General features: G+C 41.5%; 1 protein-coding gene across 1 annotated transcript; it reads right to left on the bottom strand.

Annotated features, from left to right (window-relative positions):
* Positions 1-630: 630 nt before the first annotated feature.
* LOC310929459 (myosin heavy chain, fast skeletal muscle-like) lies at positions 631-11606 on the bottom strand (the record flags this gene model as incomplete). The annotated part of the gene is made up of 40 exons (XM_083892226.1): positions 11567-11606; positions 11274-11484; positions 11055-11198; positions 10796-10952; positions 10677-10704; positions 10451-10562; positions 10268-10360; positions 10088-10151; positions 9904-10002; positions 9716-9819; positions 9489-9627; positions 8976-9094; positions 8727-8876; positions 8464-8634; positions 8077-8383; positions 7890-7954; positions 7696-7783; positions 7438-7555; positions 7237-7360; positions 7015-7151; positions 6663-6918; positions 6324-6566; positions 6072-6248; positions 5784-5929; positions 5601-5691; positions 4701-5090; positions 4464-4590; positions 4264-4382; positions 3977-4173; positions 3712-3895; positions 3455-3620; positions 3230-3354; positions 2843-3151; positions 2550-2753; positions 2341-2466; positions 2076-2246; positions 1729-1833; positions 1225-1320; positions 1014-1145; positions 631-651 (listed from the first exon to the last, which is right to left on the bottom strand). The coding sequence occupies exons 2-40, from the start codon at positions 11475-11477 to the stop codon at positions 631-633; spliced, it is 5808 nt and encodes a 1935-aa protein (XP_083748352.1). The 5' UTR covers positions 11478-11484; positions 11567-11606.
* Positions 11607-17193: the final 5587 nt, after the last annotated feature.

Raw genomic sequence — 17193 nt, forward strand, 5'->3', positions numbered from 1 at the left:
AGACTGTCACTTACATTAACACCACACTGTCGACAATTTGCTGTTGCTCTAACCTTAAGGACTTTCACATGATAACAGTCAGCAGGTGGCGCTATTAGTGCTGCAGTTTTGTAAGAATACATATAAAATATTTTTGATGATTTGTCTTTTACCATATATTCATTTAAAAACAACATTGTTTTATATATATATATATATATATATATGTATACACATATATATATATATATGTGTATACGTATATATGTATACGTATACGTATATACGTGTATACGTATATATGTATACGTATACACATATATATATATATATATATATATATATATAAAACAATGTTGTTTTTAAATTTATATATATATATATATTTGCATATATATGTATACATATACATATATACATATATAGAAGTATGTATATGTGTATATGTTAGCTAAAGGAGCTAACGCAGCTAACGGAGCTAACTGTAAACGGTGCCTGGACCCCAGCACTAATATCTACATATAAAGCGATAAATGAGTGAAAACATGAAAAAGACAGTGAATTGCAAGCATGTTTATTTGTTGTCGTCGTTACACATTTAAAAACAAGATCATATTGTATGATTTCTTGTCTCCTTCTTCAGACTGATGCTTACTCTTCAGCCTCTTTTCCCTTTAAATCAAAACAAAGAGACAGAGTGAAATGACAGAATGTGTGATCACAACCACAGACTGTACATAAAAATGGAAGATTTGACCTGATCCCTGAAAATTGCTGTCAATTACCCTCATGTCTACTCATGTAACCGCGTTATCGTACATTAACCCTTCAGGAAAAATGTTTACTGATGTTATAAATCAAGAGAATTCTATGGTTATTCATCGAGGAATAATGTGTTTAAACCTTTTCTTCTGTAGGTGATCCACAACTTTGCAGCTTCTACCACTTTTGGAAGTCAGTGCAGTCAGTGGTGTCGCCCCCTAGTGGCTAACTGCTCCTTCCCTCATACTAGAGAATTAAAAAAATCCACATACCCTGACGATGTCGCGGCTCTTTGCCCTCAGCTTGTTGACCTGAGACTCTGCGATGTCAGCTCTCTCCTGAGCCTCCTCCAGCTCATGCTGGATCTTCCTGCACCTGCACAGGTGACCGTTGGCCTGTTCCTCCTGGACGAGGACAGAGTCAAAGTTGTTACTGTCACACGTCTTTCACACTGCGGCGACGCTGCTCTGTGTTCACACTCACCGCCTCCTCAGACTGTCTCTTGTAGGCTTTCACTTTGAGCTGCAGCTTGTCCACCAGATCCTGAAGTCTGGCGACGTTCTTCTTGTCCTCCTCAGTCTACAGGCAGCACACAGTTATAGTCTGAGACCACAACTAAAGAGAGCTCCACTAAACCCGCCTTGCTTTTGGAATATCTTTAAAAACTACTTGGGAGCACGTGGCACATTTCCTGAATACATCACACATTTAAGTTCTTCCCTTTTCCACAGAGAAGATGAGGTAAACCATCTCTAAATGACTTGTGTATCCTGTATATTATTATAAGCATCATTTCACTATGAGTAGCCTGGGCCGCTGCATTAGGATGGGGATTCATGCCCTCTAGGGGTTAAAAACATAACTTACATCCACTTTGTCTTGAGAAGCACAAATAATAATCTTCAGATATTCTCGAGTCATTGTAAATGGTCATAATATCTATATTATACAGATTTTCCCGTGCACTATAATAGATGTTTATCTTACCTGATAAGTCAGCTCCTTCACTCTGCGTTCATATTTACGGATTCCTTTCACAGCATCAGCTCCGCGCCTCTGCTCCGCCTCCATTTCACCCTCGAGCTCCCGAACCTTGATCACAAAAAGACGACCGGAATTCATCATTTCAACATTTGGCTTTTTTAGATTTAACAGAAAATAATCCAATATAAAAGTGTGTGTATATACAGATGTGATGTTTTTGAGGATGTTCAGATCGGATTATAAGGCTGTTTTCTTCAACCGAGGTAGAAGCAAAGATGTTGAAATTAGAACACAAAGATGTAAATTTCATTCACAATCAAAAAGCACAGGGACGGATCATCTTGACTTACTCTAGCCTCCAGCTTCTGGAGCTGCTTCTTGCCGCCCTTCAGGGCCAGGTTCTCAGCCTCGTCAAGTCGGTGCTGCAGGTCCTTCACCGTCACCTCCAGGTTCTTCTTCATCCTCTCCAAATGAGCACAGGTGTCCTGCTCCTTCTTCAGCTCCTCTGCCATCATGGCAGCCTGAAGAACACAACAACAACAACCATGATAATACAGATATCACTGCAATACCAGACAGAAGCAGGAACTGTATCTGTAAATAACGTCGGCTCACATCAGTGATGGCCTTCTTGGCCTTTTCTTCAGCGTTCCTTGCTTCCTGAATAGCATCTTCCACTTCTCCTTGAACTTGCGCCAGGTCGGCCTCCAGTTTCCTTTTGGTGTTGATGAGGTTTGTGTTCTAAGATTTAGATAAAATACACATATTCAGTTTAACCGTTTAACAGGAATTTAACAGCACCTGCGTAATAAAGTTTACCAGACCTGAGAGTGCAGTAGTCCCACGCGCTCGCTGGCGTCCACCAGCTCCTGCTCAGCCACTTTGCGGCCTCTCTCCGTCTGCTCCAGTGCAGCTCTCAGCTCCTCGATCTCAGCCAGCATCAGGTTGTTCCTGCGCTCCACCATGGCCACCTGCTCCTTCATCTCGTCATGACCTCTAATGGCTTCATCAAGGTGCAGTTGTGCATCCTGAAATCAAAAGACCTCCTCAGTTAGTTTACATACATCCGAGTTACTCTGCTGTCTTCAGATGCATAATTGGCACATTACTGCCTAACCTTCAGCTGTCCTTGAACGTTCCTCAGCTGTTTCTGGGCCTCAGAAGCCTGGCGGTTGGCGTGGCTCAGCTGGATCTCCATCTCGTTGAGGTCTCCCTCCATCTTCTTCTTGACCCTCATGGCGTCGTTCCTGCTCCTGATCTCAGAGTCCAGGCTGGTCTGCATGGTCTCGATCACCCTCTGGCTGTTCCTCTTGATCTGCTCAATCTCCTCGTCCTTCTCCGCAAGCTTCCTGTCAATTTCATTCTTCACCTGGGTGAGTTCCAGCTGGACACGGAGAATCTTGGACTCCTCGTGCTCCAGAGTGGCCTATGGAATTTAATTCATAAACATTTAACTTCTCACCTTCATTTTACATGACAAACATGCGTATGTGAGTATTGGTACCTCTGCCTCCTCGAGGGCAGTTTGGATTTCTGCTTTCTCAGACTCTGCTGCCTTTTTCCCCTTTTCCAGTTCATGAATGGTTTTTCCCGATTCACCAATATGTTCAGTCAAATCAGTGATTTCCTCTGTTGGAATCAACACAAAATCAAATAATGCTTAAAGTGTTCTGAGTTCTTGAGGTATTTATCTTTTTCTAACAGTAACATTCAGGATTTCTAGTCTTACGATGCAGGTTCTTGTTCTCCCTCTTCATGGTCTCTAAGTGATCCAGAGCTTCCTCATACGAGTTTTTAATCTTGAAGAGCTCAGTGCTCATTGACCGACACTCCTTCTGTGATCCCTCCAGCTCTGCCTGGCTCTCCTCGTACTTCTGCTTCCACTCAGCAAGAATCTGAAAGAATATAACGAAACAAGTGAGTGTTTCCTGTCACTTCCTGTTACGAGTAACAACCACACATTTGCCAAAATGAAATAACACTGACCTTGTCAAAGTTTCTTTGCTTTTTGTCCAGAGTAGCAGCGAGAGCATTAGCTCTCTCCATGTCAATCATCAGGTCCTCCACTTCACCGTGAAGTCTCTGCTTGGTCTTTTCCAGAGAGGCACATTTTGCATTCACAGCCTCGATGGCTTCCTCTGCATCCTGAAGACGCTGGGCAAGTTTTTTCCTGTTGAAGATATGGATTTTTATGATGAGTTACATAACAAATTGCATGTGGAAACATTGTGATTTCAGAGCTGTCCATTACTTGGCCTCCTCCAGCTCCTCAGTGCGCTGAATGGCATCAGTTTCATATTTGGTTCTCCACTGAGCCACCTCACTGTTGGCTTTGGACAGCGCTCGCTGCAGCTCAGCTTTGGCCTCCTGCTCCTCCTCGTACTGCTCTCTGAGCAGGTCGCAGTCATGGCGTGAGGATTGAACAGCGTGAGCCAGGGCGTTCTTGGCCTGAAAATTACATAAAACATACTTATTAACAGTTCTCTTCACAAAAAACGAAAACCTTTAGCAACATTCACCAAGGCTATAATGTCGTACCTTGACTTCTTCTTCAAAGTGCCGTTTGAGCTCCTCAGTCTGTTGAATATAAGCCTGTTTGCCTCTTGTGAGCTGTGAAACAAGAGACTCCTTTTCCTCCAGCTGACGACCAAATTCCCCTGATCGACGAAAAACAATTAGTGTCCATCCTCTTTAGTAATTTGTGTTAAATGTGTGTTTTTTACAGATGTTGTACTCACCATTTTCAGTCGTGAGCCTCGACCTTTGAACATTCATATCATTTAACTGACGCACGTTCTCGTCGTTCTTGCTCTTTAGTTCGCTCAGTTGATCTTCAAGAGTGCGGCACATCTTCTCGAGGTTAGCCTACGTAAACCAACATGGAGAGGAAGATGAGGTCAACCATTGGCAAAACAATTTTTTTTACGGACAATAAAACATAGCATTGCTATCAAAATGGTGCTGATAAATGTTACCTTGGATTTGGCGACAGACTCCATGTTGCTTGCAAGGTCGTCGATCTCCATCTTGAATTCACTCTTCTCCTTCTCCAGCTTCTGCTTGACTCTCTGGAGGTTATCGATCTGTTCCCCGAGCTCTGCCACACTGTCGGCCTGTTTCTTGCGCAGAGCGGCAGCCGTAGCCTCGTGGTGCAGGGTGGACTCTTCGAGATCGCGACGCAGCTTCTGGAACTCGGCCTCGCGCTTCTTGTTCATCTCGATCTGCACGGACGTCGCTCCTCCGGCTTCCTCGAGCCTCTCGCTGATCTCCTCGAGTTCCCTGGCGAGATCGGACCTCTGCTTCTCCACCTTGGCCCGAGCAGCTCTCTCGGCCTCAATCTCCTCCTCCAGCTCCTCAATACGAGCCTGTGATCGGAAGAATCAAGAAGATCATTGCTGATGACAAAGAGAGACTAAACGGCCTTTCTGTTCTGACACAAACCATGAGACAAAGTTATGACTGAAGGTTGGGAAGAGTTGAGGATGGAAAAGTTAAAGAAAATACAAGTTTCTTTACACTCAAGTGTTAGTAAGCTTAAGTTCTGACTAGCTTAATTGTAAAGATTCCCCATATATTCCCCGCTTTCACCCAAAAGGACCCAGGGAACATAGGACCCTAACCCTAACCCTAATCCTAACCCTAACCCTTTACCCTGGAGCTCCACACCCAGGCTTCCACAAAGTGGGGAACATAGGACCTTTTTTGGGAAAAACGGGGAACATAGGACGCGGGGAACATAGGTACGACCCCACCAAAAAGGAGTGATTACATTTTAGCTAGCTGCTTTTAGCTTTAGCTTCCTTTATTTCCATCCATTTCTAAGACAGTCAACACAATTGTGCCTCACAAAGCCCAAACACACATTCAAACGTTACCTGCAGTTCCTTGATTTTCTTGTGAAGCTGGACACTTAAAGCCTGCTCGTCTTCTATCCTGCCGAGAAGCTGGCTCATCTCAAAGTCTCTCCTTCAATTCCCCAAAAAAGAATTGCCAAAACATTCAGTTATTTTAAAGAAATGTCATACATGACATAAATTCATAATCTCAGTCGCACATACTTCTTCAGTTTCTCCTCAGATTGCTGCTTGTCGTTCTCCAGATCCATTATGGATTCATGGGCCAGTTTCAGATCTCCTTCAAGCTTTCGTTTTGCTCGCTCAAGATCCATGCGAAGCTTCTTCTCCTGCTCCAAGGAACCTTCAAGCTAGACAATCATATATATACACACAGTGCTGTCATGGATGTGAATTTGACCAGCTGTATTATCTGTATACATGTACAGTTTATCCAAAATGTAAATTCTGAAATTTGATATACATTTGCTATAGCAGCAGGTTGAAACTCACATCATCCACTTGCTGCTCCAGCTTTATTTTGGCCTTTGTCAGAGTGTTGACTTTGTCTTCCTCTGCTTGCAGATCATCAAGTGTCTGCTGATGAGCCTCTTGGAGAGCTTTCCTCTCTTTGCTCAACTTGGCGATGGTCTCGTCTTGAGAAGCCATTTCTTCAACCAGGTTTTTAACCTTTCAAGTTTAAATAAATTGAGTTTAAATATGTGAAAGAAGAACATCTATAATTGTAACAGCTGAGGCTCTCACCTTGTTCTCGGTGGCATGTTTCTCCTTCTCCACTTTGGCCAGTGTGAGCTCCAAGTCGTCGATGTCTTTCTTCAACTCGGAGCATTCGTCCTCCAGCTTCCTCTTCTTTGCAGTCAACTCTGAATTCATCTCCTCCTCATCCTCCAGTCTCTCAGCTATTTCTTTGACTTTGGCCTCGAGCTGGATTTTTGCTTTAATGAGCCCCTCGCACCTTTCCTCAGCATCAGAAAGGTTTTCACCTTCCTAGATTCACAGTGACATACAAACAAAATGCTGTATGTTTTCTGAAATCCAGGATCCCTGAAATATCAATGTCTTTCCTCTCTCTATCAAACTTACAGACTGGATTTGCAGCTGCAGGTCATTCTTTTCCTGCAGCAGAGAAACCATCTTCTCCTCCAGATCTTTCTTCTTGGCCAGAGCCTTTGCTAGCTCCTCTTTGGTCTTTTCAAAGTCCTCTTTCATTTGGGCCATCTCTTTCTCAGTCTCAGCACTCTTCAGAAGAGGCTTTATTCTGAAGTACAGCTTCATCCATGGCCAGGTTTTGACATTCATGAATGAGCGGATGTTGTACTGAATAGAGTAAATGGCTTCTCTGAGGATACAGAAGAAAAAACAATGCTTATTTAATGTGCCCTGTTTCTATAAAACACATAGTCCTTTCTTAATAGTTAATTAAGGAAAAACCCACCTTCTCTGCATCATCTTGACAAATTCCTGTCTCATCAGGAAAGCTCTGCAAACAGCCTGAGTCATTGTGACCAGCTCAACCAGTTTCTCATCTCTCATCTCCTCAAGGACACCCAGCAATCCAGCCTTGAAGAAAACCTATTCAGAGAGGCAAAGACGATGACTGTACCAACTGCATTGTGAATCAATGTTCTCATCAATATAAACAAGTGTGTTTATTTACCTTGGTGTGGCCAAATCTGTACTGCGATTTGTCCACGTCGATAGATTCCAGCAGTTTCTCTGAGGCCTTCTTGTTGTCAATGAACTGTCCATCAGGGATGACGCTGGCATTCAGCACTTTGTACCTGAAACAATTTGCTTGAATCAGATGATGGAAAAGAACCAACACACACTCCGACAGGTGAACAAACAGCTGCTGTACCTCTGCTTGAAGTCACCATAGAGGATTCTGCTGGGAAAACCTTTCCTGCAGATCCTGATACCTTCCAGCACACCGTTGCACCTGAGCTGGTGGATGACCAGGAAGTTCTCCATAAGACCTGAAACAGTAACAGGTACAACAAACGGTGTCGTATACATTAAGATCTGTGCACATCTCAGAGTTGTGGCTTCATAAGGTCATTAAATAAAACAACTTGTGTGAAGTTGAAGTGTAAATATGACTTTTTTTGGGACGCACCTGGTGTTTTTGATTCGTTGGGAATGAGACAACGCACAAAATGTGGGTGAGTGCTCCTTAAGTTGGTCATCAGCTTCCCCAAGTTTTCCTGGTTATAAACAGAAGGTTTATGATTTCTATGTCAAAAAATGACATTAACATGACACAATATTTTGATCAAGTATTTTTTTTTTTTCTAAATGAGAAAAAATTACCCTGAAAAGAGCCGAGACAGTCTGGAAGGAACCACCCTTCCTCTTGCCAGCCTTCTTTGTGCCCTCTGTGAAAGGCATTTATGGCTTTATTGTAATGTTTGCAACGACTGCATCATATAACCCCTTATTTCCCTCCCTCTGTGAACAAAAATGTTGTTTATGTTCCATTCTACATGCGATGTTGTACCTTCTCCTGAGGCATGCGCTGCATAGAGGAAAGCCAACAGTTTGACTGAAGACTTCTGGTAGAGCTGAACCACTGAGTCATTCAGAGGATCCTTGTTCTTGTCCAGCCAGCCGGTAACATTGTAGTCCACAGTGCCAGCATAGTGCATCAGAGAGAAATGAGCCTCAGCTTTGCCTTTGGCAGGCTTAGGTTTCTGGAAGGGGGCACTTTTACCAAGATGCTGGTCGTACAGTTTGTTCTTGAAGGTTATGTCAGTGGCCTTGGGGAACATGCACTCCTCTTCAAGGATGGAGAAGATGCCCATTGGCTATTCAGAGGAAATAAATGAATTAAAACAAGATGCATTGACAGTGCATTTGTGAATATACAGCATCATGTGAACCTCACCTTCTCAATAAGCTCAATGCAGGCTGCCAAGTCCATACCAAAGTCAATGAACTCCCATTCAATTCCCTCTTTCTTGTACTCTTCTTGCTCCAGGACAAACATGTGATGGTTGAAAAACTGTTGCAGCTTCTCATTGGTGAAGTTGATGCACAGCTGCTCCAAGCTGTTGAACTTGAAGGGAAAAATGGGACCAAGGACCAAGATTTTATTGTTTTGATTCAACCAGAACAATAATAATAAGTGCTGCATGAAGTGTTACTTACATCAAAGATTTCAAAACCAGCAATGTCTAAGACACCGATGAAGAAGTTCCTGGGCTGCCTGGTGTCCAGCATCTCGTTGATTCTGACGACCATCCACAAGAACATTTTCTCATAGACAGACTTGGAGAGAGCCATGACGGAATTATGCACCTAAACATGGAACATAGAAAGTGTACTCTCTTACTGATCAATATATTTATGAGAGACCAAATGATTGTGTGTTCATAATATAGTTTATGTATAGATTACCTGTGGTACAGTTTGGCCTTTAACCACCATTTCATTGCCGACCTTGACTCTTGGGTAGCACAAGGCTTTGAGCATATCAGCAGAGTTCAGGCCCATAAGGTAAGCGATTTTATCAGCCTCTGCAAAAAGAAGTAAACCAAAGATATAACCAAGCCAGATGTAATCCAGCATGTTCTGCACAAGGGTTTGTGCCAAAAAATGGGACAGCATCTTGCAGGAGGCATCTTTTTAAGATGATCAACACAATGACATTCAGTCATTTAAACTCTTTACCTGTTCTCCAGCCAAGGCAACCAAAGACCCTGAATCACGCTAGATACTCTAACCTTTACAAAATTGAGGATAATTCAAATTGTGCTTGGCTTTATCCAAACAATTAATCCAGATTCTTTCACCTACTGATTTTACAGTACACAGTAAAGTCCTAAAATGGAACCTATGCCTCCTGTTTCTGGGTGAGGCCAAGAACTTGGAACCATCACTGATCCATACAGTCAAAAACCACTCATTTACCCTCAGTGCCATCAGGCTCAGCCTGCTCTTCGCGCTGCTTCTGCTTGAATTTCATGTTTCCGTGGTGCATCACAGCTCCGGTCAGCTTGTAAATGCCCATCTTCTCCTCCGAGGTGAAGCCCAGGATGTCGATGGCCGTCTGCAGCAGGGAAGAGTCCAAAAAAAATATGACAACAGTGCAGACGTTGACTCGTTTTACACTTTCTCTCTGCAGCGTGTTCACTCACATCAGTGGCGATGAATTCTTCAACGTCGTTGATGCTTTTCACAGTGATTTCTCCGTGACTGATCATGGGGAAGTCATAGGGGTTGGTGGAGATGAGAAGAGCCTCTGAAAAAGAATCACGGTGCTTGAATATACTGTCTCAGGTAAAGCATGTGTTTGTTCTAGGAAATGATGGCTGTAATCGCTCACCTAAGAGCTCAGGTTTGTGGCCTGTAGCGAGCTGATAGAAGATGTGATAACTTCTCTCAGCAGAGAGCTGGAACGTCACTCGAGACTTCTCCAGCAGATCTAAGAAGACAAGGCAACAACAACAGGGTTGTTTACAATTTGTCTTTTCATGAAACCTTTTGGATCATGAGGGCCGGAAGCTTACATGTTTCGATATCAGCTGAGGCCAACTTTCCAGTCGTTCCAAAATGGATTCTGATGAATTTGCCCTGCAATTGAAATAAGACATTGGTGAGTGAAACGACTGCTGCTTTAATTGTCACATTCTTCAAACTCTAACTGTGGAAAAAACGCAGTTTTGTAAATGCACAAGATCCAAACTTACAAAGCGGGATGAGTTGTCGTTCCTCACAGTTTTGGCATTTCCATAAGCCTCCAGCAGGGGGTTGGCTGCAATGATTTGATCCTCCAGGGACCCCTGAGAACATCATCACATGCATGTTTTAGTATTTTCACTTTGGTTATTTGTATAAAAAAACAATAGATTACTATATATTAGATTATATACCTGCATTTTTCCGGGAACGGCCTCAGCTTTTTTGCCTGCAGCCGCCGCGATTGTCGCAAAGTACTGGATGACACGTTTGGTGTTGACAGTCTTTCCTGCACCGGATTCTCCACTAAAATTCAGAGTCATGATACACAATTATATAGCACGTATTATGTCTGACTTACAAAGAAATCAGTTTCGGTTGCATGATAGCAAGTTATCTTTCTTTACAGTGCCAACTTACGTAATCAGGATCGATTGATTCTCACGATCTGTTGAGAGAATATAAAACAGTAAAAAAAAAAAAACACGAAAGAGGATAGATATTCAGGGACTCTTTGGAGCGAAGAAGATGATAAATACCTTGGAGCATGAACTGGTAGGCATTATCAGAGATGGAGAAGATGTGGGGTGGAGCCTCAATCCTCTTTTTCCCTCTGTATCCTGAGACGACCTTTGCGTCGTACACTGGGAGCCACTTGTAGGGATTCACTGTGACGCAGAACAGCCCTGAGTAGGTCTGTGTTCAGAAGAAGAGGACACAGTGTGTTATATACAGTATATATATATATATATATATAGTAGAGATATTCATTATTTTACACGTTCAAACTGGTCTTACGTAGATCATCCATGCTGCGTAACGCTCTTTGAGGTTATACAGCACAGAAGGTTCACTGAGGTGGGTCATCATGGCCATGTCCTCAATCTTATCAAACTTCGGAGGGTTCATGGGGAAGATGTCGTCGTCCTTCACAGTGAGCGTCTGCATGGACACAGTGTGAGATTAGCGTGCATCATCTTTAAGGGATATGGAGTTTTTTTTTTTACTTGTACTAACCTTGCCACCCTTGACTTCCACAGTGACTTTGCCGCCTTCTCTTTTCACCACTTTGCCTTTCAAGTACATCTCAGACGGCTCCGTCACAAAATAGGCTGTTTTGGCGTCAAAGGGAGTGTTCTGAGCCTCGACTCTTTCCCTCTCAGGTTTACGGAGGTAAAGGGCCGCTGGGCCGAAACACTCCATTTCTGCATCCCCACTCATGGTGACTCTGTGAAAATGGAACGTTTCCATTGGTATACAAAGACAGATCATGTAAGACTGGACTTTAAAGGAATGAAAACGTCATTTACCTGTTTGTTGTTCAGTGACGCAGTTGCTGAGTGGACTACTAAAAAGTCAAATGCAATTTAGAATTAGTAAAAAAAAAACAGATAATAAACTTTAAGCCATTAGACTGCTGACAAAGTGTGATGGTGGACTCACCTTCTTTGGCAGCCTCCTTCCTGTCCAACACTTTTGTGGAGCCCGGGACTCCCCCTTTTATACTGAAATCTCCGGGCTTCCACAGAGGAGCAACCCTCCTGTTTAGGTCATTGGGCTTGTCTCAGAAGAATGGTATCAGATGTCCTCCCAATTCCATCATCACAACTGTTGTGAACTCGCTGTATCCTGTATCATAAAAAGACAAACATTGCATTAACCCCCAGATTAAGTCTTCACATTCCTGACCAAAATCTTATACCACTGGATTGTCTGGTGGTGTATTTCTGCTCGTGCTGCTCTGTGTTCACAGAGGTTCTGTTAGGAGGAGTAAAATAAATACTGCATTATTTTAAGTGTATATTAAAAAGTAGGAATTATAATCTCTATAAATGAATGAAACAGAAAATATTTCTTACAAATACATTCTCTAAACCAAACCTGTTTGGAGTGACAGCCTTGCAGACATATTTTGAGCCGAAGGCCCCAAGCGTTTAGTTGAAGCTAATTTTAAGCTCCATTATCGTCCATTATGCTGAAGAAAGTCGACACCTCGGACACAGTGAAAGTTGTCTCTTGTGGCGGGATTCAGTTGCAATAAAAGGCGACATTCAATACGTCTGGCCTTTCTTTCCCGACTTATTTGGACTTAAACAAATATAGCAGCCAGCCGGGGCAAATTCCCAAGCTCTTACTTTTGCAATTGTTTACAAATGCATCGGAGGCTTCTGTTAATTACACGTCAGATGTTCTTCAGCGTCCTATTACTAAGCACCATCTGAAAAAATGTCTACACCGTGAAGCCGTTTTAATGCTGCCGTGATTGACCCAATCATAAACTCATCAACGTCCATTCTGGTCTTTTCTTCAGTAGCGATTATGTTCTTCTCACTTTGATAATTCCAGTAGGTGTGTGCTGTTGGCACTGATTATTCTTATGCTTATAGGACTCTGATGCTACATGTTGATGGTATCTGGGAATAAGTGTTAACATTACCTCTCTTGAGGTCTTTTGAGTCAGCAAAGAGGACTGAATAAGACTCAAAGTGTGTAAGAATGAAAATCTACACACACACAGTATGTGACTGAATAGCACTACTCGTAGATAGTATTTAAGGTGTACTATGATGTGTCTAAGAAAGGAAGGAAAATGACAAATAAACCCCTAAATATATGACACGAAACAGTGAAGCTGCTCTAAACCCAAGTGCTTTCTTTTTATAGGATGTCCTGTTTGCATCTATAGTCTTAAAGGTGCATTATGTAATAAATCATAAAATCCTCCTAATATGTCACAGAGACTCAGGAATAATGTTCATATAACAAACTGAACTCACCAACAACAACAGTACAGACAAAATATTTGCATTAAAAAAAATATATTTTGCAGACTGCAAATTATGTTTATGTTTTGAAATGAAAAATGTGGCGCCACCTACCGCCGTCTACCAATCATTGCAGTCAGTAGAGTCTCAGCTGCCGAGCAACCACGGGTTGCCAGTTACGTCAGAAAACGAAACCTAAAAGACCTCTGTATTTTGAATTTGAATGTAGTAACTGTTTTTGGCCACATTCTTACATATGGCACCTTCAAGTCATGAAAAATTCAATCCCATAATTAACAGCAAAGATTAGCCTCGATGATCGACTCGTTCACAAAACAGACCACCTGCTGGTTTTCTTTAAACACCGTCAAGTCTTCAGGGAGGTCAAGACATTTCTGAGCTCAGGGAAAATTCCCTCGTGTGTGATGAATAAGAAATATCTGTGCAGGTGTTAGGGCAACACACACTGAGCATGTGTGTGGGTGATTGTTTATGGTATGTTGAAGTGTGTGTGTGTGTGTGTGTGTGTGTGTGTGTGTGTGTGTGTGTGTGTGTGTGTGTGTGTGTGTGTGTGTGTGTGTGTGTGTGTGTGTGTGTGTGTGTGTGTGTGTGTGTGTGTGTGTGTGTGTGTGTGTGTGAGAGAGAAATTCAAATTCAAAAGAACAGAAAGGGAGAAGGGAAAGATTCCATGTGGTGCTTTTTCTTTGTTCAGCAGCAAAATCAGGTAAGAAATCTTAAATCTAAATCAACACAACTGGATAATGTTGTGTGTAGTTGTGTGATTTGTGGCATGGATGTCAATTTGAAGCTGAAAACAGGTTCTAATAATAATGTATGTATTGAGATGCATATAGTGCTGGCTGTGTCGTGTTTGAATACTGTTACTGTGCGGATGGTGTTGGATGGCATTTATTATCATCGCATTATCATATCTGTTATAATTGAGTACTTGTAAGACGGCATCTACACATTTTATCAAACATAATGCAGTAATGAAAGATGACGGAGAGGCTGCATGCTTTTTTTAAGTCGGCAGAGATATCAGTGACATGTCTGTCCTTCTCTGCTTGTGTGATAACACACACACTTAACAACACGTGCTTAAGAAGAACGATTCATTACACGACGCTCGCTACTGAAAAAACACTTAGCTCAAGAGCATCTTAAAGATACAACGGTATCAAATAACACGAGGCCTTTGACACTTATAAGTGTTGTTGGCTGTTGATAATTCTTTTAATAATTACATCGTGTGCTCTGAACGTGTCGTTGTTGTGTATGTTTGTAGATCATTCAACAGAAATATTATGTTATATATACACGTGAATTTACAAGTATGATTTGTTGTTTCATTTTTGCATATTAGTTATAACGTTTGTTGATATTGATACATATACGATTCAGAGGCTCATCCTGTGACTGGTGTGAAATTATGCAAATGAGATCAACCCTATGATTAACTTTCTTTTCAATTTGTCAAAGAAAATTAGTTCTTCCCTCTTGTATTATTTATTTTTATTTGATTTTTGTGTGTTTTTCTTTGTCCTGACTATGTCTGTCTGTCACTACATCATGCACATGTTCTATGTGCGGTTGTATCTAAATCTGGCTTTTCCTGTTTTACTTCAATTGTTCCACACTCTTAGAAATAAAATAAGGGTTCCAAAAGGGTTCTTCTACAAGGGCTGAGGTTACTCCTGGAACCATTTGCTTCTGTAAAACCCTTTCCCCAAAGAAAGGGTTCTTGGTAACACTAATGGTTCCAGTAAGAACCATTTTTATCCAGAGAACCCTTTAAAACCTCTTTCCTGAATAAAGGGATTTAAAGGGGTTCTTGGTGGAACCCTCCAAAAGGGTTCCAGGTGAAACCTTTATAAAAAGGTTCTACCTGGAGCCATAAAGGGTTCTCCTATGAGGACAAGCCGAAGAACCTTATATTGTTCTACTTAGCACTTTTATTTCTAAGAGTGCATGGACTACTTCCAGTCTTACTGTTTGGGGTGAGTGTGAGTGTGGGTGTGGGTGGGGGTGGGGGAGGGGCGTTATATGTTCCACTCTTTTATCCTCTGCTTCTTCATGTACATGAACTCCGTGAAAATAAAAAGTTTGGAAAAATAACTGACTAGTTTGGCGTTTCTCTTAAGTGGCACCAAATTGCAGATGGTCCATTTCCCTCACGTCTTCAGCTCAACTTCTTCTTCTTCCATTTCCTGTGCAGATGAGGAAAACACCAGCATTTACTCTGTTGGTTTAGTTAGAGTTAATTTGACATGTTTTGTCAATTGCTTTTCATGGTTTATCTTCTATTAGTCATGAAATGGTTTGCTTACAAAAGAGCACTTGTCCTATTTTACACAAGACAAGGTGAAAGAGCCTTGAAAAACAAGTTATGGAAACTGGTTTGAAGAGTCGTGTGTTATAACCTGGAATTTATGGGTTTTCAAAAACTCGGGGCTTATTCAAATGAAAAGTCAAATAGCAAATAACAATTTTGATCATAACAAACAGAATGAGAATAAAAGTCTAGATAGTGTAAATATACCGTACCACATTTGTGAAGCTACTGCCCATGATGTTTCCCTGACTCTTGTCCAAAACATGGTAGGATTAATCCCTTTAAGAAAAGAGAAAAAAAAAAACATATTCTTTTTTATTGTCTTAATGTTCTAATGTCATGATATTCTTAATAAATGTACGATACAATGGCAGTCGATGTGAGTTGATGGTATCACTGAGGGGAGCAGAGGCAGATGACTGAGGAGCTGGCAACACAACTGACATGTTTGCGCCTTCGCAACTCGAGGATCCTTATGGTGTTAATAAGGTGCCAGTGACCTTTCCCACTCACACACTCACCCCCACCAAAACATCAACACCACCACCACCACTCTACCACAACCCCACACCCAACAATACAATCTAGCTCAGTGTCTACATTATAACCAACTAAAACCCCACACTTTATCAAAACTAAGTAGTTTTCACGTTCTTTGAAAAATGACAACAATGACAATATTTGAATGCTGCTTAATGTGAGCATGTATACGATGCTCAATAACAATCTACAACATGGTGTAAACAAACTATGAAAACATCATTAAAAACTTTTTAGGGAAGATCACAAAATGAGTTGATCACAACACACGAATCAAACCAAGTGGTGATATAGTGAATCAACCTTCACATTCACATAGTACATTAATATATAAATATACAAAAATACAAATATTTGTAACATTAACACACGGATGCAACGGTATCATCAACGCTCTCGGCCAGCGCTCTGGAATGTTGCTCACCTTGGTTTGTGATCCTGAGCCACAGTTGTTGCTGTTTGACAAATGAAGAAACGAACAGGGATCAAAGGCCATAAAAACACAATAAGCCTCTTGAGCATGTGGCATCAGGGCATTGACATGAGCCTTGTGCTATATTTGAGTTTTGCCCTAATAAGAAGAGCGATTTCAGACGCCGGAATCGTATAACACGCAGTTAACTGAAGACAGAGGCTCATTATATCATGGGGGTAATCACATTAGAATTTCTTCTTCTTCTTCTTCTTCTTCACTGGTGTAAGAAGATCTTCTTACCAACGGAAAAGGAGACTAATGTCACTCGAACCACCGTTTGAAACTGAAGGGGCCGTGTGACACATCTTTGGCTAGAATGTGTGCTACAATAGTACATCACGTAGATAGATAGATAGATAGATAGATAGATAGATAGATAGATAGATAGATAGATAGATAGATAGATAGATAGATAGATAGATAGATAGATAGATAGATAGATAGATAGATAGATAGATAGATCACAAACAACTAGCAAAATGAATAGATAGCTCACAAGCTAACTAGCAAAATAGATAGATAGATAGATAGATAGATAGATAGATAGATAGATAGATAGATAGATAGATAGATAGATAGATAGATAGATAGATAGATAGATAGATAGATAGATAGATTTGTTTTGAATATAAAGGAAGTTGAGCTTGAATCATCACTCAGTTGCGCCACATTTAGAGACAGTGCTCAGACTCCCTTGTCCTTCCCTTCAGAGCGAGAATAAGAACAGCTGTTGGCTCTGTTGTGAGAAATAATCCCTTGGCAATCCTCCCCTTTCTTTAAAGCTCACAGGCACTCCTTTCATTTTTTAATAATTTCTGACTT

This window comes from Microchirus variegatus (assembly GCF_963457635.1).
Source record: "Microchirus variegatus genome assembly, chromosome: 7".
In the NCBI taxonomy this organism is placed as follows: domain Eukaryota; kingdom Metazoa; phylum Chordata; class Actinopteri; order Pleuronectiformes; family Soleidae; genus Microchirus; species Microchirus variegatus.